The 23,220-nt window shown below is 46.2% G+C and overlaps 4 protein-coding genes and 1 non-coding gene across 5 annotated transcripts in view; 1 reads left to right on the top strand and 4 right to left on the bottom strand.

Moving 5' to 3' along the window:
• The window catches only part of LOC135815339 (sorting nexin-14-like), a 20,456-nt gene extending 6,859 nt beyond the window's left edge, over positions 1 to 13,597 (bottom strand). Inside the window, exons 1-17 of the mRNA XM_065328621.1 lie at positions 13,268 to 13,597; positions 10,394 to 10,462; positions 9,754 to 9,811; positions 9,443 to 9,519; positions 8,882 to 8,909; positions 8,395 to 8,445; positions 7,771 to 7,814; positions 7,377 to 7,464; positions 6,881 to 6,965; positions 6,391 to 6,559; positions 6,139 to 6,214; positions 5,457 to 5,501; positions 4,241 to 4,318; positions 3,791 to 3,905; positions 2,959 to 3,026; positions 2,503 to 2,593; positions 1,178 to 1,250 (exon numbers count right to left, since the gene is read on the bottom strand). Coding sequence (XP_065184693.1) covers positions 1,178 to 1,250; positions 2,503 to 2,593; positions 2,959 to 3,026; positions 3,791 to 3,905; positions 4,241 to 4,318; positions 5,457 to 5,501; positions 6,139 to 6,214; positions 6,391 to 6,559; positions 6,881 to 6,965; positions 7,377 to 7,464; positions 7,771 to 7,814; positions 8,395 to 8,445; positions 8,882 to 8,909; positions 9,443 to 9,519; positions 9,754 to 9,811; positions 10,394 to 10,462; positions 13,268 to 13,368 — 1,316 coding nt within the window. The 5' untranslated portion in view covers positions 13,369 to 13,597. The remainder of the gene's footprint in view (positions 1 to 1,177; positions 1,251 to 2,502; positions 2,594 to 2,958; positions 3,027 to 3,790; positions 3,906 to 4,240; positions 4,319 to 5,456; positions 5,502 to 6,138; positions 6,215 to 6,390; positions 6,560 to 6,880; positions 6,966 to 7,376; positions 7,465 to 7,770; positions 7,815 to 8,394; positions 8,446 to 8,881; positions 8,910 to 9,442; positions 9,520 to 9,753; positions 9,812 to 10,393; positions 10,463 to 13,267) is intronic.
• Trnay-gua (transfer RNA tyrosine (anticodon GUA)) lies at positions 99 to 194 on the bottom strand. Its single transcript has 2 exons — positions 158 to 194; positions 99 to 134 (listed from the first exon to the last, which is right to left on the bottom strand). It is a non-coding gene; the product is annotated as a tRNA-Tyr (tRNA).
• Positions 13,598 to 13,824: 227 nt separating the features above from the next.
• LOC135815338 (sugar phosphate exchanger 3-like) lies at positions 13,825 to 16,396 on the top strand. The gene has a single exon (XM_065328620.1). The coding sequence runs from the start codon at positions 14,428 to 14,430 to the stop codon at positions 16,108 to 16,110; it is 1,683 nt and encodes a 560-aa protein (XP_065184692.1). The 5' UTR covers positions 13,825 to 14,427; the 3' UTR covers positions 16,111 to 16,396.
• A 1,766-nt stretch (positions 16,397 to 18,162) lies between these two features.
• On the bottom strand, positions 18,163 to 19,497 carry LOC135815337 (eukaryotic translation initiation factor 4E-like). Its single transcript, XM_065328619.1, has one exon. The coding sequence runs from the start codon at positions 19,350 to 19,352 to the stop codon at positions 18,699 to 18,701; it is 654 nt and encodes a 217-aa protein (XP_065184691.1). The 5' UTR covers positions 19,353 to 19,497; the 3' UTR covers positions 18,163 to 18,698.
• A 2,836-nt stretch (positions 19,498 to 22,333) lies between these two features.
• Positions 22,334 to 22,777, bottom strand: LOC135813485 (large ribosomal subunit protein mL62-like). Its single transcript, XM_065326578.1, has one exon. The coding sequence runs from the start codon at positions 22,775 to 22,777 to the stop codon at positions 22,334 to 22,336; it is 444 nt and encodes a 147-aa protein (XP_065182650.1).
• Positions 22,778 to 23,220: the final 443 nt, after the last annotated feature.

Raw genomic sequence — 23,220 nt, 5'->3', positions numbered from 1 at the left:
GTAGGAGATACTTCATCGGTGTGCTCAGAATTCAATGAGAACAAATCAAATTACCCAGTACACAAAAAGAAGAAAAAGCATAAAAATGAATAAAAAAATCCTTCGAGCCGGATTCGAACCAGCGACCTAAAGATTGCTGTCAGTCACTGACAAACCACTACAGTCTTCCGCTCTACCAACTGAGCTATCGAAGGTCATGTAGACTGAACGCCAGAATGCACACTATCACAACAGCCACGTGTAAACTTGCTGCTGGCTCAACGAAATCTGAGTCGAAGTGCAAAATCTGCGCAGCTCAGTTTTTGACCCCTGCGGCCCTGAGCTGTCCGCACTAGCAAAGTGCACGCGCTCATCGTGCCCCCAGCATGTGCAAGTGACGTTTCCGAACGGAAAACGAAAAAATATATACGAGTTTTCTTTGGACGGTCGACACGCGCTGACCACGAGTGCAGACCAACTACTGTAGAGAGTATGCCATATGGCCGATGATGTAACCAAAATCATTCCGCGGCGCTGGTCCTGAACTTCGGGTCGGATTTCATTGAGCAGCACCGTAGTTTCGCGATTGCATCCTGCTTTGATGCCAGATGTAAACTTGAGGCCACACAAACTATGCCCATAGCGAACTAGCCAAGTTCCCAAGCAGCAGCAGCACGTCCAACAAGCAGCACTCTCAGTATGTACAACACGAAGAAAAAAGAACACAGCACCAGCACCACAGGCAGCGCCAATACACAGAGGCTATGTGAACGACATCATCGGAGGTATATGCTTTGAATTGAGTGTGGTTGTGTGAGTGATATCATTCCAGATGCTGTGCATGGAATGGGGTTGTGTGAAAGACATCATTGTGTATGCCTTGCACTGCGTGGCAATACAGTGCCTTGTGATGCTGCTCTAGACAAAACACCTCAAATAACAAAGTAGTGTGAGAGTTGAATCTCAAACAAAACACAAAGTTGTTAAGATGTTTTAACGAGAAAAATCCATCATGAACTCAAGGAACGCTCCTACATTGCGATTCCTTCTCTCCTGTTCTCTAGAGAAATAGAAGGCGAGTGTGCTATGGGAGGGTCGTTAAACTCCGTGCCCGCTAAGGTAGAAAAATTGCAAACCTTTGAACTTTCAGCTCCCGCAGTAATCGTATAACCTGTACACACGTCCTCAAAACACTGACCTGGCAATCGGCATGGTTTCCATCAGCACGGACACAGCCTTGTCAACTTGCCCACTGCTTGTATAGTCGCATACTGGACGACGAAAGGAGGGCAGAAGCGCAAACACGGTTGAGCATAACACAAGAGCACGTCCCTGAATCCATGGCCAAGCAATGGTGCATGCTAACGGTTTGAAATAAATAATCACAAACTTGGGGTGTCATCGATTGGAGAATCTGGATTGAGTGCGAGCAGGCGGTGTGGTGCGAGCAACGCTGGCCCAATCGAACAAAACAAGGGTGAAGTACGCAAAATGTACGCATCTCGTACTAAGATTCTGTGAAAGCTGTCCAAAAACGCCAAAGTCCATTTCCACTCCAGCCTCTCCCGGTGTGGGGGCCGGTGTGGTCGGATTCCACTCCAAGTACACCTACTCCGGATTCGATCAGATTCGGCCAAACGATCACGCTCACTCCAAGCGCACTTGCTCGGGATTTGCCCAATCGATCATGCCCCTACTTGTTGAAGGGACTCAGCAGAACAAGTCATGTAAGTACATGTAGCACTAGATAACAACTAGTCCTTGTATTTAGAGAGAATACTATTGGAATCCTTGTATTTAGAGAGAATACTATTGGAATCCTTGTATTTAGAGAGAATACTATTGGAATCCTTGTATTTAGAGAGAATACTATTGAAATCCTTGTATTTAGAGAGAATACTATTGGAATCCTTGTATTTAGAGAGAATACTATTGGAATCCTTGTATTTAGAGAGAATACTATTGGAATCGAAAAGGACATATGGATATGAGTTAAGAGTGACTCTCCATCACTGTAACATGATACTATATACAGTCAGAAAGTGCAATAACTAGGCACAAAACTGACAGAGTAATGAGACATTCAACGTTCTGACACCTAGCTTCAACACCCCCCCCCCCCGTAGCGCTGTATATAGTATCATGTTACAGTGATGGAGAGTTACTCTTAACTCGTATCCATATGTCCTTTTCTCTTCTACATTTATTTATGGCTCAACATCCGAGTTACTATTGGAATCCTTGTATTTAGAGAGAATACTATTGGAATCCTTGTATTTAGAGAGAATACTATTGGAATCCTTGTATTTAGAGAGAATACTATTGGAATCATTGTATTTAGAGAGAATACTATTGGAATCCTTGTATTTAGAGAGAATACTATTGGAATCCTTGTATTTAGAGAGAATACTATTGGAATCCTTGTATTTAGAGAGAATACTATTGGAATCCTTGTATTTAGAGAGAATACTATTGGAATCCTTGTATTTAGAGAGAATACTATTGGAATCGCCTTGCTCTAACCAGTTTTCAAATCCATGACAGTGTCATCATCCACTCCATAGAGGTAGTCTGCAGACTGCGTTGCAAAGTAGGAAGAGTAGATCTGCTGTACCTACAGGCGGAGAATACAAAAACGTATAGGTACGGACATCAACCAGGTGAACGCACACACATGCACACGCACATGCAGCCACAGAGAGAGATTTCAGCACACATGCAGACACATCAACACCGTTGTCAGCAATCGTATGTGCAGCAGTGCTGACTACTAGTGGAACCCTGTCCTAGTGCACATCAAATCTTGATTTACACACTACTTGTACCATTATCGGCATACTAGAACTTCAAAGAAGTATCAGGACAGACCAACATTATAAGATGACCAATTAACCAACCACATTGAGGTGACCAGATAGCTAATCAACAGACCAGGTGAAGTCGTAATTTCGACACAATCGAAAGTCACATCAAACAAACCTTTCTCAAAAGTCGACCAGCATTGATGCGGTCCTTCGATACCCGGTCCAGCTCATCCTGGAATTCACCTGTGTGTAGAAGCAGTACAGATCGAGAACACAGCCACAAGCTAAGTTACTGTATTCATTCTATTTACTGTTGCGTTCAAGCCATCAGCGCTAGACCGGTACAGAGGCAATTCAAAGAGTGCAGTAGTACTCCAAGTATCTATAAAGCCAGTTCGGGTGCGGGTACATGCCATGCCCCCCCCCCCCCCCCCACGCCAAATGGGGCACTATTGACAATACCCTATTTTGCAGAATACTAGCAAAATGATCTTTGGGTTCCGTGTGATTGGTGGAATAAGACCCCATCACAAAAAAAAGAGTGCCAGCTATCCTGGAGATCAAAGACAAGGTCAACTTCCACAGCACTGCAACAAAAAGGCGTAATCTCTGCACAACAGAGAAAACACACGTTCTCACTGCCGACAAGAAGTAGACACTAAACAGGAGGAGCGAAACAATTGCAAAATGCTGCCATGCTGACAAATACCGACTTGCCATGTCCACCGGAATTACGTAGGAAACGTGACCAGGACAGGACACCTCAATGGCCAGTGGAACTGACACCATATCTGACTAAGACACACTTGCCAATAGTAATGTGCCAACGCCTGGCATCCTATGATTATGCCACCTCACGCGTACGCACCTGACCCCGCTTAGCCCTTCAAAGCCCGAGCACAAACTTTTTCCGTCGCTTGAGGAAGTAAGTAGTTGAAGTGTTTCAAGTGATGAAATGAATGAAAAATACCTAGCCACACAGACACGCGGTAGGAAAAGAAGAGTACCTGTTTCCAGACAGAACTGTAGCAGCCCAATCAGCCCTCTGGCCTTGAGGAAGTTCATGAACGGAAGTAGCAGCTTGGTGTTCAACTTGATCTCGTTGAGTGATGGGACCATCAGCTGCACATAGTGCAGATACAACACGCGCAGCAACACAATAAGACACAGGGGTGCATTCATGACGTACATGAGTGCAGAAAGGTCCTGAGAGACTTGCAGAAAAGGTCCTGGGAGACCAGCAAAGGCCATAACGACGCAGCATAATGCCAAAGCAACCACTCGCCAGGTGCGCAGCGTTAGGGTAGGCTGCCCAAATACACTGAACGATGTCGCCATCTAGCAAAGTCATTCGATCCTCTGCACTAAGTCCAGCATGAGCTGGAAACAGGACAACACTTGACTTCTCATCTGCATGGAGTACACCACTAGAACACTGCCTATCATGCTGTGCTTACCGATGGAAGACGCAGTGGCCTGGAAAATGTGTCCAGCAATGGAACAAGCTGCTCAGGAGCAGTGAGCTCCTCAACAGGCTGCACACCAACATCACACACACACGCGCACGCGCACGCGCACGCACACCCACACGCATGCACGGACACACACACACACGCACATACATACATACATACACACATACACACACATACACACATACACACACACACACATGCACACACACACAGCAGTGCAAAGAGATTCACACCGATGACACAAACGCCATGCTACCACACAGGCATGCAAGCTGCAGACACCAAAAAAAAAACATTGAGGCGAGACCCGGTGTGTAGATCGTGTAACGAGAGCAAAGGGAACAACTTCGCAATGTCACAAGATCAGATACGTATTTCATGCGTTCAACATACAGAAATTGATGTAAACCCACCCTATGGCAGTATGCGTGCCCAGTATACCGAAGTGCACGCAACTTCTGTCCGGATAACTGAGGTCTGAGTGCTATTTCTTTCCTCTGGAAACTTGCTTAGTTTAGTTTAGTTAGCACAGTTCCCCTTCCCAGGTGTGTAGATCGTGTAAAGAGAGGACAGGGAACTACTCCACAATGTCACATGATCAGATACGTATTTCATCCGTTCAACATACAGAAATTGATGTAATTCTGGAATACCGTAAAAGTCCGTAAATAAGTACGTATTTACTTTCGAATTTAGTGACCACACCCGTACTAACTTTCGGGCGGGTACTGACTTTCGGGCACGAACTAACTTTTGGACCTGACTTGTGTGTAGTGGAGAAGTCATTTTCATGTCGATGTACATGCTACGTGCTGCATGTGCGCACCGTACCGGTACTTATTTCGGGCAGTATGTTTATCGGGCTTGACTTGACTTCAACAGACAGAGCCAAAAGAATGAAGGGGGTATTTCTTTCGGGCAGGTACTTATTTACGGACTTTTACGGTACCTCAATACCAGTGAATACCACCCACTATAGACAAGAGTACACTACACCACTCCGAGGATGGCCTCTAGCAGGCAGCATTTACCGGCACTGCTCTACAGTACTCCCTGGCCTCTCACCTACAATATACCAGACTGGAAGGATTGAGGTACATGTATCCCAGTGGAATATGTCCACAACAACGTCAAGTGTATTGTACTTTAAATTTAAAAGAAGGGATGCAAGGTATGAACTGACTGACACGGCGCTTACCACGGCGGGTTCCACCAAGATGATGAGCATCTTGTTGAGAAAGTCCTGTCACAGACCATGCACACACACGCATGCACGCGCACACACACACATACATACATGTAAACAAATTTCGCTCCTGCTCTTGTAGCAGTTGAGCACTCTTGCGTGGGGTAGTGCCTTTGCTGTTTGCGTTATGCAGAGCTCACTGACTTGTCAGTTTGAGCACTCTGGCAAGGTACGTTCGGGCCTGATTGGAAATTTTTATTTCCATTGCTATCAGGTTCGGCCTCATTTCCTCTGTGCTGCGCTGACGAGTCCACAAAGGACGAAACAGTTCTGTCCGCAGATTGAGTACATGTAAACAAATATTAACATCATTCGGAAACCAAAATTATAAGGATTCAGATCCGTTCTGGTCACAGGCCTGATCCAGGCAGCTGGTCCGTACCAAATCCTTGATGCCATTACAGAGAAGCACAACATAGGGGCAGTTCAACAAAGCAAAACATGTTGCTGTTCTGTTGCCTCGTAAAAGTAGCTGTGTAACTGAATGCACGTGGTTGATAAGAATCATTACAAATTTACACTAATCTATGCTTGTTCTCTAGGGCATCTGACTTGCTGGGTCACCAACAATATCAAGACTGACTATTATATAAACTGGGTCAACATTCAACAATAGTATCAACATTTGACTTACCGGGTCAACAATCGTATCAACAGTGAGTTGTAGCAGACCAGGACCAACAATCTCTCTGAGTAGTAACTTCAAACCTCTGCAATGACAGGGAACACAGAACACAGTGGAGTGCCGGAATAGAAGTGATACTAGTGCCACATGTGCTTGCACATATGCATATGGATACACAGTGTGGGACGTGCACGCACATGCACACACACACACGCGCGCGCGCGCGCGCTTGGATATTCGCACATAGACAGTGCTACACACCTGCATTGCTGTACATCCATGGGCAGTGTGAACGGTGTGATAGCATCGGTGATACGACAGAGGTACTGCCTCTCAGCGTACGCTCCACCTCGCAGCGCTCGATGCAGTCTTGGACCGTATTCACGACAAACTGCTTCAACTAGCTCCTCTTGACTTGCACCTGGTCCAACTGATCACAGACAACAAAACCAACACTTTTCAGTTGGCAGACAAAATAGCACAAGTTGAAGCAGATGAAAACAGTATTACATTGAAAGTGGAGGAGCACAGAATTGCATTGTAGGCATACATGCACTTGTCCTATTCTGAATGCATTCTTTCATACCAAGAGTTTGTCTATACACGTCTCACTCGGGTGAGCAAGTGACCGAACCGACCACTGTATAGCTGACAAAACTAGGAGAATCTGACCCACAACAGACTAGTAAAACCCAACATACATGTACGTAACAAAAGGCTAACCCCGAGCGTCGACATTCTTCTTGCTCACCTTTCCTCTTGGCGGCGACATACATATTCATGTGGTACATAGCCGCCTGAATGAACTTGCCAGAAATGAGTTTGGCTATATCAATCTGGTAGGGTTGAACAGGAGAAAGCATCGAGTCAGGCGTGCACGAGCACACTTCACACAACAGCCATGAAGACTAAGATAGCAATACTGGTTCTAAGTTCTAACGCTAAGGAGGCGTCAAGATGAGCCTGCTGCCCTATACTTCAAACGCACGCAATACTTCATCTGCATGGTTCTAAAAAAGAGTACTAAGTTTATAGTAGCCAACACTAGGATAGTGCATGTCCTTTTAAAACACAGACGTTTCAGAACAAGAAGGACACAGAGGCCTTTGTGAAAGACAAAGCAGAACCAAAACCGTACATCTAAAAACGAAGCACATGCTCACACACACACACACACACGCATGCATGCATGCACGCACACACCCGCAGGAATCAGCACACGTATCGACGTGCCGTTCATCACAAACCTTGGACAGGCGCTGCACAAAGATAGCGGTCACATGCCGAAGACCCATGCGTAGCAAATGCTCCGCGTGCAAGTCCTCAGAGACTTCCCTAAAGCACAGGCAAGAGAATTAGGGTACAGATAGGAACTTTTAATAAATAAAAATTGAACGTAAGGTTGTACAAATTTGCGACAAAATTAACTGCCAGATGGGAAATTATTGGCCAATAAGCAAGGCAACATTTACAACGACAATCAACACCACAGTGCATGTAAAAGAGAAGTGATTTCCTTTCTCTGCAAACTTGTTTAGTGTAGTTTTAGTCAGCACAATTCTCCTTCCAAGCCAAGCAGACCTTTAGGTAGGAAAGTGCCACCGACAGCGCTTACTAACACACCCGCGCAGAACAACTTACTTGTACCAAAACGCAACATAGTTCTTCATGAGGAGTTCCATGAACTGCACATCGGAAAGCAGCAACAGACCATGCTAAATACACAATAATTCTTTGCATCTGCCATGAGGCAAGTTGAAACTCATCAGAAATACATGACAATAATTAAATACATTCATTGGTTTGAGGGAAAGATGCAAACGGGAAAAGTCTGAAAAAATTGACTGTTACCACCGGGACTCGAACTAGGGACCTTCGCTTGAGGCCACCGACGCTCTAACCACTGAGCTATGGTGTAGCTGCCATCCCAGCAGAGACCGTTTAACATGTTCTTCGGACTTCGAAATTCACGCTTCCTATGAATCCACAAAGGCGGGCGGGACGCAGCCCTCACTGTATCCCACACATTTCATGTACAAACTAGCACGCGGGGAGCCCTAAGCCATAAAATACTCATTGGTTTGAGGCAAAGAAGCAAACGGGAAAAGTCTGACAAAAATTGACTGTCACCACAAACACACACACACACACACACACACACACACACACACACACACACACACACGCACGCACACAGACACGCACGCACACACACATGCACACACACACACACACACACGCACACACAAACAAGTATGCACATACCCGTGATAGCCCCTTGTCAATTTCCTTCCGGACTTTCACTGATTCCCATGGCTATACAGCACAGACAAAGCACAGCAAAAAAACAAAATGTTCCAAAGCAGCTCACAAAATACTTTCAAACTTGCTGGTTTCACATGCCTTGTTACAACTGGCTTTTCTGGACATCAGTGTTTCGCACACCAGTACTTCATACAGTGAAGGCTCATTTCCGAACCAGGAACCGAGGAATGGAGTACTGGTAAGCATGATAATGAATATCATTATTGTTCACCGTGCCCCCCCCCCCCCCCCCCCCCTCACACACACACACACACACACACACGCACACATGCAGTCTGAAAGCATGTGTGCCCAATGCCCATGTACATTAATTTTGCTAGTACCAGTCTGAGTCCCAAAGTATGGATGAACTGCGAAGTAGGGTAGATACAGCTTCAAAAGCCTCATACAATAGCAGAGGCTAACACAGGGCAAGGATAGCACCTACCTCAAACTCAAGCCTGGACACTTCACCCCTGCAGCATGCACGCACAAACAACACAGGGCAGCAAACAAGTGAGAAAGTATACCACAGAGCTCGATTCTCTCTCTCTCTCTCTCTCTCTCTCTCTCTCTCTCTCTCTCTCTCTCGTCGAGTGTTTTAATCGATCTATTCATCATTTCTATTGCCTTCCTCATACATGTACACATGCCTCATGCACATTGCTTACTTTGGACTTGCCTGCACTGACTCACACACTACACTACATGTACATGTTTATCCTGCATGTAGGGTGAAGATCTCTAACACGCATTTTTTAGGGTAATCAGTAATCACAATCCTGATTGACCTCACTCGTTCCTCATTTCTTTAGTCCATTTGGCTTATGCGAAGGCTAGCCAAGCTTGCTTGGTGATGTCAACACGAACAAGTTGAAAACAATAATCACAATCCACGCATTGGAAGTGTAGGTAGGAAGTGCGCTGAGCAAGTTCCAACTGAAGTGATCATGCGGCCTTATCAATAAGCTATCATCCTGCGGAAGCATGCAATCCTTTCCAACCCTACCTGTGCCGTGCACACTTGTCATCACCACACACCGGACAGCCAACAACACTAGTAGCAGCGCCAGGTAGGCCGACCGCCTAAACAGAACAGGACAGAACAGCAGCAGCAGCAGCAGCAGCGGCGGCGACAGCAAACCGGCCAGATTCAAGGGCGAGAAGCAGACCAGCAGGAAGCAAGCAAACAGTAACTGGGAGCCGCAATGCTGCGAGAGTACGGGCGAGATGAGATATTTTTAAAAGAAGAAAGAGCAGCACGCAAAACGGTACAGACTACCTAAACAGTGCAGACTGCAGACTACACTGTACTAGTACCTTGGCTAACTTGTCGCGACGGGACCATAGCAGCATACTCGGCACAAGAGTCGTTCGCCTGGCACACAGCACAGCACAGCACAGCACAAACAAGACAGTGATCACCTACATCAGTACACACCACCACTGCAAGTCTACAACATGGCAAAAGCAAAGGATCAACAAATGCAAAAGGAGGGAACTCACCAGGCATGCAGCTGCAACACCAGAGAGCACAACACTGACTACCATAGACTTTCTTATTAGGTAGGATTTCTCCAGGCCAGGCAACCAACATAACAACAGGTTCCTACGTGCATCAGGCTACATGCTGGCTTTCATAGGTTCAAATTCAGGTTAGGTTCTCGTAGGACAGCGACCAATACTACAGTGTTGCTCAATGAAATCCAGCTGCGTTACTCAAGTACACGCCGGGCGTTGCGCAGCCGTAGTAGACCTGCGATCACTGGGCTGCGGACTGATGCAAGGCGCAAACTTGAGTTACTACTGTATTTGACGGACCTATTGAAGATGGCAACAAAGAATTAAAACTTGAGTGACGCGACTGTATTTCATTGAGCAGCACTGTACACTGCGGCTGTACGTGTACTTCAAGAAGTAGTTACAAGACTGAAGTGGCAGCTCACAGGGCACAACTTACATCAGCAGCGTGTAGGCAAATCCAACACCGGTGGAAAACACCCATAGAAACAGCAGAAACGAACGGTGCCTGGACAGCAAGCATAGATACGCAAGACAGCTGTACTTCAACAAAGATCAAGACTATAACAAATTAATAATACATTAGCCAGACTTTCTAACTTGAACACCTTGGGGTGCTCATAAGAAAAGCAACTTTATAGTTCCCATGTTTCAAACCTTACTCTACTCAGGCCAAACAATCGCATGATAATAGTCTCTGTGTTACAATAGTCACTCTGGGCGTCTCTAGAGTGATGATTGCAGGGCAAAGAAACCATGTGTGAGTGCCTGGACAGAGTGAAGTGATGTGTAAATGGCTGCAACGGAGTTTGCGAATCCGTAAACAAAATTCGAGGTGGGTGGTACCACCTTAACGAAGAACCTAATAACACGGACACCCACAAATCTAACCCGAACTGTCCTCGTTTTGGAGCTTGGAGTATGCAAATCTGTACCTCCTTGGGGCTGCGGGGAGAGGTGTTCTCAGCTATCCAGGTGTGTGTAAGTCTCCTGAACCATTGAACTGTGGTAAGAAGTGGACCCGGAACAACACCCTATTCCGATATGAAAATGCAAGCCACGAGCAAGAGATAATGTACAAAGTAGGGCTGAAACGATCATGGATTTTCACGTATCGATGACTCTTTAGCTTAACGATCGAGTAATCGATTATAATCGTTAGCAAATAGTGTCATAATTCTGTGCAAACATCACTCTGTTTCCACAAACTATGCCTTCATAATACCAACAAATCTGCATTAGTGAAAGGGTAGCTCCGAAACATGGCAGTTTTGAAGTCAATTTAACCTCAGAACATGAACCATACCCCTGGCAACTGCATACTCCCAGCGGAAACTGATTCAAACTTCACAAAACGAGGGTTTACAGTACTTTCTGGACAAAAAGTTAAAAAACGCAAAATAATCGTAATCGGTAATCTAAACGATTGCTCGATCGTTAGAGTTATCAAACGAGTACTCGATTATTCGGTATAATCGTTTCAGCCCTAGTACAAAGACAACCAATCTCTAACAACACTTGCAATAGACTTCGCTTCAAGTGGCTAATACTGTAGTGTCTTGTATTAAGGTATGTTTAGAATACATGTACAAGCCAGACAGACTCAAGCTGCACTGGCAACACATAAGCCTGGTTTTAGTGCTGACATAGTGTTGACAGCTCAATTCAGCCCAATTTCATTGCTAACTTGTGTAGTGCTGACATACATAGGAACAAGAATAGATAAACAAGAGTGGGCCACTCGCGGATGGGTTGGCCCATGGCGGAATTTTTCGTTGACATAATCTTTTCTACGACGCACGCGCTGCGAGTCTTTTGGGAAGTTTTGCCTCGTGCACTCGGCCGGGCTTTACATTACAAGGTCGGTACCCAGCACGTGCTCTTACACTGCTCTGCGGCGAAATGTGCATGCGTCATGTGCGGCATGTGTCATTGTTTTCTGAAAAAGGTGACGTCAACAAAAAATTCCGCCGTGGGCCGGGATATATGCAGATTGTGAAGAAGAGATGCGGAGTTGCACACTCTTGTTTATCTACTCTTGCTAGTAATACCTGGTTTGAATAGAGGCCAGAATGAATAGAAGCCTAGCACTGAAATCGGCTTCTACAGGAATAATCCCGGCTTTACTTTAGGTTAATACGCGACATTACGGTACCGGTAACCGTAAACAATATAGAAGTTCGAGAGATATTTCGTTGTATTCTGTTAATTTTTCAAATATCCTCGCGTGAATGAAGGAAACCTCGGCTGCCCGAGCCACAACAACGGGCCATGGCGTTGGCAAGAGAGAAGCGAGCCTCCAGCACGCTCACAACAATACCGGTGGCTGAGCACGGATTCTGCTTCGACGTCAAGTCAGATTTCCATGACCACGTGCGCATGCGATATTGTTGGACACTGGACAACCTGCCGGCTTCTTGCCCATGTGGAGCACGCTACTCGGTGGATCATGCACAGATTTGTAAACTCTCCGGCTTCATCCATATGCGTCACAATGATCCTACCGACCTCATGCATGAAGGAGGTGCATTGTGACGTTGAGGTGGAGCCAAAGCTCCAACCTCTCACCGGTGAGGTCCTCCAGTGACGCACCGCCAACACCGATCCGGATGCCCGCGCTGACCTGAGAGTGAGGGGGTTCTGGACGGATAGCAGAAATGCATTCTTTGATACAAGGGTGTTCTGTCCCCATGCGTCAAGCTACCGCTCCAAATCCCTCTCCTCTCTGTACCGAAGCTTTGAAGGGGAGAAGAAGCGTGCGTATGGGGAAAGAATTCTCCACGTCGAGCATGGTTCCTTCACCCCTCTGGTCTTCTCTTCCTGTGGGGGGGGGGGGAGGGGGGGGGGGGGGGGGGCCACGAAGCTGCCATCATGGTAAAGAGGCTGGCAAGTGCTTTAGCCGTGAAGAGGCATGCGCCGTACAGCCAGATGGTGTGTTGGCTCAGATGCATGCTAAGCTTTTCGCTAGCCAGATCTGCTATTCGCTGTGTCCGTGGATCACCCTCAAATCACCGCCGTCACTTTGACCATGCCCCTGTCGACCTGGTCCGAGCAGAGGCACCGCTGGTGGTCAGCTAGACAGTTGTCATCGTGTCTAGTTTCTGAGAAGTTCTCAATCTCTCATTTTCATGCAAGGCGTGAGCCAGCCCTACTACTAAATGGGTGCTCCTTTTTAGTTTTGTTTTTCTTCTCTTCTTTTTTTTATTTTGCTTTGCCCGTACAAGAGGCTTCACAACTTCAGGAAACACACATAACATGTGCTACTGGAGCATGGATATTGCACAATCTGGGCTAATGGAATTGTTTGACTCACTCATTTAACACGATGGTGATGAATATCAGTGCAGAAGCGCCAGTAAAGATCCATCGCGGCAGGCGCTGCAGAAACTCATTTTCATCGTCGTCATCCCCCATCTTGGTGTAGCAAAAGTCTACGCGGGGAGATATTTCATTTTAGAGTACAGCTAGAATAACTACCATTGTGTCGACTTCACTGAAGCCTTCAGGCCAGGTTGTGAAAGGTAAGAAACGAAGTCCTCGATAAACTATCACCAAGAGTCCATAAACTGTTTATGCACTCTTGTTGCGATCATGTCATGTCATTGTCAAGCATGCAGCAAGAAACAAAAGTTTTTTTGAAATTTCAATTTCTTCGGAGACATCGCAACATTTTAGTGCAGTTTTTCAATTATTTTTGCGCGACACCAACAATGCATGATGCCGTCACGGTACCGTGGTCAGTACGATCGTACGAGTTGTCACGGCTAAGTACAAACTACTTGTAACAAAGACACTCCGGTAGTCACCAGGTCACTAGCCATTGGCGCGATGGCACTGGCATTGGCACTGCTGTCTTTTTTTGTTCTCGATCTCATTTTCACTCACCGGGCCGGCTGAATGAATCAACCATGACCTTCATGGTGAAAGGCCATGCATGACATGGATAATTGCCTTTCAGAATTGTATAATTTTACTCATGTATTGTACTAACATGTCCTACTAGAACTAGTCAAGGTAGACCATAGTGGCTAGCGCAGAAGACTTCAGGAAGGAAGTAACTTAGTTGGTGTACATGATCTAGAAAATTGTACACTACAAAACATGTTATTGTGAACGATAGATTAAGACTGAGTGCAAGCCTGACCAAGAGCTGCATGTGGAAACTCGGGCGATCAGCGCCAAGCGGCAATTATTTCTGTGGATTGTTGAAGCTGCAGCTGCAAAGCTCTGATCTGTCAAAAAATGGCGCTGGCGTGTTGTGCCTGAGTCTGGATCACAAGTCTGCCGGCTAGATCGCTATTACACTGTGTTGGAAGGACTCAGTTGAGCTCAACACACATGCACAGCAGTGCACCTTCCATTTGCTTGCCTGTGGACTGGCCTGCGCCTTCGTGGCTGACGGTTTCATGCAGGCGTCGCTGCATGCTGCCCTCGGCTCTCTGATTTGTCATTGTGATTGACTGAACACTCCACATGGCCACTTCAGCGGAGGCAAGAACATTCCTGGTCTCCGAGGCAGATTCTGGCGGCAGTTGTAACAATGCAGGAGAAGAAACTAGCGGTGCCAGTAGTTGTGAGGATAGCCATCCACGGCCAGAAAAGAGCGGCAAGGCACTACAGAACACCCACAGGATTGCCGTATCGGATAATGGCAGCAGTCAGTGGACGCTCTACCACGTGTTGGTGTTTGCGCTGACGTTTGTGAGCTTCATGCTGGTGCACTCTGGCCGAAAAGCATTCAGTAATGTGAAGTCACTGCTGGAAAAGGAGTGGACAACTCTGGGGAATTGTGAGCAAGACCTTCCCAACACCGTAGTAAGCCAGAACCTCTACTGTCATGTAGAGCCAGCTAGTACGTGGGCAAAGCCAGCACTATTTCACAGCAATGCCGATGCCGAGCTGTTCATGGGAAGCTTGGACACGATCTTCATGTTCTTTTATGCCGTAGGTCTGTATGTGAATGGCTTTCTTGGTGACCGCCTGCCTCTGGTCTGGGTACTTTCCACAGGAATGTGCGTGTCCTCGCTAGTGACATTCGTGTTTGGATGCGTGACGGAGTGGGGGAGTTATCAGCAGCGCTGGTTCTACGGATGTCTCTGGGCCATGAACGGCCTGGCACAGTCAGCATGCTGGCCGAGTATTGTGGCAATCATGGCCAACTGGTTTGGCAAGAAGGGCCGCGGCTTCGTCTTTGGCCTGTGGAGTGCGAATGCATCGGCTGGTAACGTCCTCGGTGCTCTAGTTGTCTCTGCTGTCCTTGACTTTGGATATGATACCGCATTCTTAGTTCCATCAGTGATGCTATTTGCAGGTAGTATCATCAATATATTTTGTTTGCCCGAATCTCCACAGAAAGTGCAAGCTCTTCAACGAAAGAGCAATGCACTTCAAAACAAACCTATTCCGCTCCGTGATCGGATCATCCATGCCACTAGCGTTGATGAGCAGTCATCTGACACTGATACCGAGTCTGTAACATCGGGATTATCACCTGCACGATCTGACAAGGCAATCAGTTTCTTCGCTGCGTGGAAGATACCTGGGGTGCTCGAGTACTCCCTTGCCTATGCCTGCCTTAAGCTTGTAAACTATTCGTTATTCTTCTGGCTTCCATTCTATTTGACAGACAGTCTTCACTGGTCCCGTACGCTGGCTTCCAAACTGAGCACTCTTTATGACATTGGTGCCATAGTTGGTGGCACACTGGGCGGCATCACGTCCGATCTTATAGGCCATCGATCCCCTGTGTTGTCCCTGATGCTGATCATTGCTGTGCCATTTCTATTTATCTACCGACAATATGGAACCGGTGTCATGGGAAACTCGGTGCTAATGTTTGCCCTTGGTTTCTGGATCAGCGGGCCGGCCAACCTGCTCAGCTCAGCAATCTCTGTCGACCTTGCTCAGCAGAAGACGCTGAAGGGCAATACTAAAGCCCTGGCAACGGTAGCAGGAATTATCGACGGCACGGGCAGCGCGGGTGCTGCTGTCGGCCAGTACTTGATCAGCCTGATTGAGACTCAGTCTGGCTGGCAGAATGTAATCTATTTTCTCATGTCCATGTTGATCATGGCAACACTTTGCATGTGCCGCATGCTTGTCCATGACTGTCGGTCAATGTGGCGGACTTACGGAAGGAGGCATAGAGGGCTATAGAACGCCGAGACTCCACGGTTCTAGTAGTCGCATCAAGAGGATGATGTGCTGGAATGATGCAACGGCTTCATGGCCACATGCTGACTAGCTCGTATGTTACCCTGATCGGGCTCTAGATTACTTTCATCAACTCGTATGATAATTATTAAAATAATTTATTATGATATTTCATCCTTGATTATCTCTCCAATACCATCACAACCAAGGTCTTCCACTGCAATTGAAATTAAATTATTCACCCTTTAATATAATACTGTAGTATATAATGGCAGAAGGCCAAGATGGAGCTTGGCCGGTTAGGTCGTTGAATGTCTCTCCCAGTGTCAGGCCTGTGCTTTGGCGCACTATCTGACTGTATATTTAATACACTTGGGGTGTGCACGGGTACATGTAGTCGGGTACCCGTGAGGACCTCGGGTAGTCGGGTACAGAATAGTACCCAAAAACCCGAAGTCGCAGATGACATCATGTACAGTGCATGTGTACAAATTCATGTAATACCCTGCAGGCCTGCATGTCTACCCAGTGTGTAAGCAAGAGTACATGAAAACCGGAGTGTGCAGCTCGGATGGGTTGCTGTCACAGCAGAATTCCGTGATTACATCATTTTAGTGATGTAGTGCGTACAAGCACATTCGCAGGATTCAAGCCGGTCTCTTTCTGCACAACTGCAGCTCAGTTGTACGCACTACGCCATTTCCCGTCTCAGATCTGCGCCAAAAATGATGTAATCACGGAATTCCGCCGTGACAGACACCCATACTATGCAGAAAAGGCCCCAAGCTGCACACTCTCGTTTTCATGTACTTTTTCCTTGGTGTAAGCAAGAGTACATGAAAACCATGTACTCTTGGTGTAAGGGAAGGGGTGCATTGTGGTGTTACCATGGAAACATTACCCGATCGGTTACCCGTGGTACCCATGGAAACCTACCCGACTCGGCACTATTATTACACGTATATGGTTACCGTGGCAGACAGTTAGGTATAACTCGTACCCTTTTACAATTTGTCCTTCTTCTTGCTCTTATCCATGCCGGAATACAATAATATTATTGTGAATTGGATCACAAACCGAATAAAATAAAAAAGACTTCTTTTAACCCAAGATCGTAGCCCCCCCCCCCCCCCCCTAACCGATAGAAAACATTTATTATCATAAATATGGAAGATACTAAAAATAGAACATGATGACTGTACTTCTTACTTTGCATTGTTATGAGCAGACACCTACATTGTATAGTCTGTCCGTCCAGGAAATCATGATTTCACGGATGCAACAGATTTCGCGATTTTGGCTGCATAAACCGCGAATTCCTTCGTTTTTTTGTTTTCTGAACTTTTTTGAAACATTTTATGCACTTTTCACGCAGTGCTTTCCATGATCAGGTCGGTTGTTTGCACAGTGCGACTTGTACTACTCCCGAGCAAATCGACTTATCTACGGCGCTAATAGCAATTCTACAAATGCAACAAATGTCGTGATTTATCCCAAATCCGCAATTTTCTGCAAATATTGCCGCCAATTCCTGGCAAGTTCCGCCACATTTTTTGCTGTTTTCTACCGCAATTTCTTGCGCAAGCTTCGAGAATTTGTCTGCAAATTCCAGCAGGGACAGCCTAGTTTAATTCATCGCTATTAAGTAGTACGACTACTGTCTCCTCAGCCTCGTCGATTATTCAAATGTAGAGGAGTGTGATTAAAATAATGCACCGTGCATTAATTAATTTAGTTCGTTCAATGCGTGAACAGATGGTTCCGTAGCTTCAGTTATGCGGAATATGCATTCAATTTCATCCACCAGGATACTACACTTCCCTGACACAACTGCATGTACAGTGAAATCTGGCCAAGAAGACCACTCAAGCCAAGGGATCTTGCAAAATGCGGTCCCCGTGTACAAGTTGTATCCAGGGTAATTTGACTGGAAAAAACATCCCTTGGTCTTGGTTGTACTGGTCTTCTCGGACAGGTGGTCGGTCGCCTTGAGAGGTTTCACTGTACATGCCCTTTTTTTAAAGTGGGCACTTCACATCACTTTTACTACAAATATCATGGCAAAGTACACTGTGTACCCCGAACTAAATCTTTACTGCCACATGCGAGTTTTGCATTGATGGTGCAGCTTACCAAACATTGAGCAGACCAGCGATTGGTGAAAGCATGAAAAATTGAAACACAATCGATTCAAATACATGTTCCGGCTACTCTGGCCTTGAACAGATATTCTACCGCATGTGGACATTTCAAAAGGTCGAACCTAGCTAATAATCATTTCAGCCAGCTAATGAAGAAAAAAATTTGGTTAGTAAACAAAAAGATAACTTTCTTGGAATCAGAGAGGTTGGGAAGGAAACGTGATACGGTGACATAACCCTTCACAATAATGCGCATCAACATACGAAGAGCAGAGACATATAAACTTTCCAAGGTTATTGTTCGAAGAGGGAGTACGTGTCAGGGTTTACCTTGGAAGGAAGCTATATACTTGTACTGTAGACCACCACACCACCAGTTGAGTTACAAGTAGGCTTGCGAAACAGGAACACGAGCCTGGCACTAAAAGTCAGTAATTTGACAGCACACTCTCATACTGTGTACAGGTTTTTACTCATTGAGCTGGTTTTCGTGCTAGTGTCACGATGAGCTTGATAACCTATTAAGGCATCTGCTGGGAGACGAAGAGCAGCCTTGAATATTTTACCGATTCTCACCACAGAGTCCTTGTTCTGGAAGTCTCTAGTCCAGATAGCTAGTTTGTCTCCTTTGTTCCGTACTTGGACGACCGCTCCACAAACATCATCGGAGTCTTCACCAAATCCTTCACCGACAAGAAGGAGAAGGAGCTCCAGCCAGTAGCTGTCCAAGTTCCGATCTCGCGAGACCTTTGGAGTTTGCAGCAGCCAACGTCCACCTTGCACATTCTGCTTATCTTCCCACATGGGCTCGATCCCCTTTTTGAAAAAACTGTAATCACAAATGCTGGGCAAACCACTCACTGGTTGAACATGATTGTACAGGCCCCAAAAGTCTTCAACAGCTCCGACTTCTGCGATGAACTTTAAATTGTCGACCCAGCTACGGCTTTTGTCATTCCTGAAGAACCATAGTGCCCAAAAGTTGTTCAGGGGATGCTTCACGAAAGACTCATCTAGAGTGCTCGATGCAGCAGGAACTACACCTGATGCTGTTGCACCTTCTCCACTGTTTGAGGTCTGCTTATCCTCCTCCTCCGTAGACATACTTCCATTGGTCGGAAACAAGAAACAGAAATTGTGGTGATGGGGAGAAACAGAAATCAAAAGATACTGGTACTTGCAAAATATACTGGTACTTGCACTAAACAAAGACTTCTTTTTCTAGTTTTGTTCTAGCTTTTTGTTTCTATTTTCTGGCGACTTGCAACTTTTGAACCAACAGCCAACCGTATGCGTGCATGCGTGCACGGGCTACATGCAGCATTGGCTATCACCATAGATTTTTTCATGTGACCAATCACAAAAGCTGGCGAGGGGCCGAGTGCCCGGCGCCGGAACATGCAGAAAGTGTGGAAGCTTTCGAAGCAGGGAGTCGTAAAATACGGTATTTTACGACTCCCTGTTTCGAAGCGCCTTTGCGTGCACGTGCATGCATTGGATTTTTGAATATTTTTGCACATTGTGCACTGCATGCATGCAGTCTAGCTGCGCTGCATGATAGCTAGCATGTCCTGTGCAAACAAATAATTGTTACCTGTCCTTACACTTCACAAGCTCGGTAGATATCCTGTATTATCAACTCCGATCCGTTCTTCCTGGCCTGCATGTTGTTGGTAAAGTGCTGAATCTAAAAGTGACCAGCAGCTGATCTGAAGCACAATACAAGACCAAAGTGATTCTGTTGATTTGAAATGTACAAACTAGCATTTTTTTAGGCGAGTTTGAGCATACAACCTTGCAAGCTTGACCGAATGGACTAGACACTGTCAACGTCCAAGCTAATGCGGTAGAACCTAAGGAGCCCCTGCACGGGCTGCCAAAACTAGACTTGTATCGCTCCAAATCGACATTCTCGAATCTCAGGAGATCGCTGCTTCGACGACAGAGTGGGTGGAGGAGAGAACAAGTGGGCTATGGCCTGGGTCAGTGTCTGTTCCCGGAGCGTGCTCTTTGTTGGACTTCGCACCTCCACTGCACAACATCACCCTAATTTAGCTCTGCTGCAGTCTCGCAGCTACCTGAAATTACCAGAAATACCTCCACTTCCCGAGTCGTATGATGGGAGCATGTTCAAAGGTCCCATACCAATGGACAAAATCTCACGCCGCTTCTCCCTTAGTCAGGGTGCCGGTGGACAGTGTGTGCAAAAGACAGACAGCAAGGCATGCATCTATTTCAAACTGGACGAGGCTGACTGGCTGCCTTTGTGGATCCGAGATCGCATGCGCAGCATGTTCAAGAAAAGGATGAACAAGGATGGCGAATTTTCAATCTCCTGCGAAGAGAGCAGATCACAAGCAGGAAATCTGGAGAAAGCTCAACAGAAGCTCAAGGCGATGATCGTTGAAGCAAGCGAACTGCCAGACAAACCCTACAAGTCTACGATCAAGGCTGCCAAGCAGCATAAGAAGTCAGTGGACCGCAAGTCGGCAAGCTCGAAGCGACACCAGAAAATAAAAGAAGAGAAGTTGGCAAAGTATGCTGATGCCATTGAAGCCGCAAAGGCAGCCAAGGAGGCTGTGAAACAAGCGGAGCGAGACACTCGATTGGCAAAGCATGCCGACAAAACAAAATCAACAGAGTAAGCATCTGCACATCAACGTTGAGCTACTGCTTCCGGATGTTTCATAATAGATGCTATTTCAGGTATTCACTATTCAGTCATACTATTCACCACCCGTCAGCACAGTAAAGGATTGTTTTGGCTTCGAACTATAAAAGGAGGGTGTGCGTGTATGTTCGGCTGCTACTTTGCTTTGGGCTTTTCCTTGGTTTGAAACTGGGCATGTATTGCTTGCAGACTATCACCAGATTCTCCTGTCTTCTTTCACAAGCTGCTGGTTGTGATAAGTGATCATAGTCCTCTGAAGTTTTATTCAGTACTACTCGGACATGTTACAAGTACAATTGAAGGTGTAAACGATTGCAGTTTTTATTCATTTATTTTTTTTACAATCGGTTGACCAAGTGTGTTATCGATCCGTGACCGTTTTATTATCTTATTGATTATTTTACCTCGTTGTTATAGGCGTATTACGAGACCGTACCAGAAAGCCAAATTTCTTCGTCCAGTGAGGGTACTACTATGGATGTGGAAAGGGGAGGGGGGGGGGGGGGCTGCTGTTGCTCTGGAGCTGCAGCAGTGGACATTTTTGAGTGTGCAGTGTATCTGACAGTATGGAGAGTTCCCATGCAGGTCGATGTGCTCACTGTGAACCGCAGCATTGCTTGAGAGTTGAGGCAGTGTCGTCCATGTCATGTTTTCTTATCATTAGAGGGCATATTTTTTAATACGAAGTTAATTTTTTGGCAGCAACATAATGTAAAATAAGTCTCCCTGAGTTCTCCGCTGATGGCGCAGAATGCACGGTATACGTTCCACATGCAGTTGCAGCTAGGTCTAAAGGAAGACAATACACTAGTAAAAGAGTGTCATATGAATGACACCCCCCCCCCCCCCTTCTCGCTGCAGATGTTAGCAAGAGTCCATAACCTAATAATCCAAGTATTAAACTCTGAACATGGGGTCTGGCATGGCACACTGACAGTCAAAAATCAAAAATGCACTTTTTTTGGAAAATTCGGAAGGTTCTGTGTTATTCGCCGAGTACAGGCACTACCTTTGTACCGGTCGTGTTATCGAGAGTACCGGCGCATGCAATCAGTCATGTAGTATCTTGGTATGAAAATTAAAATCCAGCTCAAGCATCATTTCTTTTACATACTGCAAGCAATGGGCTGCACACATGATACATCCATAGGTTGGAAGATGCATATTCTTGTGGCTACGGACTTCGGATGGTAGGTAAAACCAAGAAAAAAAGACTGTCAATGCCTGTTCCAGGAAGTCGTATGAACGACTTTGGTAAGTTGGGGAAAGGCATGGCTTATTTCTCTGGAAAGTTCGTAAGTGATCTCAATGTGATATTTCTTGCTCGACAGGATCGCTACTGGTGATTGACTTATGCTCTCAGTTTCTGTACTTGATCCTGGGTTCCAGTTCTAAGGGAAAAACTCCGAAAAAGTCAATCAAAGTCTGTTCGACTTCGCTTCAGTGCTGATGCATGCTTTTTGTTTCTCAAGCGGTTCATGTTCTGCCGGTGCATGGATCGCACAATGGCCTTCTCATCTTCTACGGTGCGCTCATTCGGCAGACGGCTGGCCTCCTTGATAAGAGATTCAATTTTGGAACGCGCCTCTCTCAGATTGAAAGACTGCGTTCGCTCAGAGTCACAAGTGACTAGGAGAATGCCTTGCTTGTTCACATGCGTTTTGGCTTTAACAAGTAGTCTATGTCTGATCCATTTCGGTAGCCAGGTTGCCTCCAGCACGTTGAAGCTTAAGCACGCCTTGCTTGCTGTTTTGTTCACATGCTGCCCGCCAGCTCCACTGCTGCACACATATTCCACCTTGACTTTTTCCAGGGGTATGGGCCCTGAAAAGGTTGTTCCGTCATAATACTCCGGCATCTTCACTTTGGATGGCAGAGTAATCTGCTTCGGCGGAGTCCACTTGAAGCCTGAATGACTGCGGATAGCAACATGGCGCAACACCCCAGCCCATATCCAAGCCCGCCAAATACTATTAGGCGTAGGGCGTAGGGTCATGAAAGGATGGTGATATCCCAAGAGGAACATTCTTGCCCAAATCTAAAGGAAGCCAGCACATGAGAAATCTGAAGGATTTTCACCACACTCTCCGTTGTAGCAGAACATCTTCAAGCTTTTCGTAGCACTTCTTCTTTCTCTTGGAACGCGAAGCAAAATAATTCGAACATCCACCACCTCATCCGGGACATGCATGTACACGTGCTGACGTCTAGTATAGTGTCTTCTGACAACAGCACAACGCCGCAAAGTATTACTAAAAAGAAGTACTATACTCAGACTATGCTAGTAGTAGTATAATTCTT

This window comes from Sycon ciliatum, chromosome 4 (assembly GCF_964019385.1).
Source record: "Sycon ciliatum chromosome 4, ocSycCili1.1, whole genome shotgun sequence".
In the NCBI taxonomy this organism is placed as follows: Eukaryota; Metazoa; Porifera; class Calcarea; order Leucosolenida; family Sycettidae; genus Sycon; species Sycon ciliatum.
Note: the sequence above shows the minus strand (reverse complement) of the source record. Positions and strands in the feature narration are given on the sequence as shown.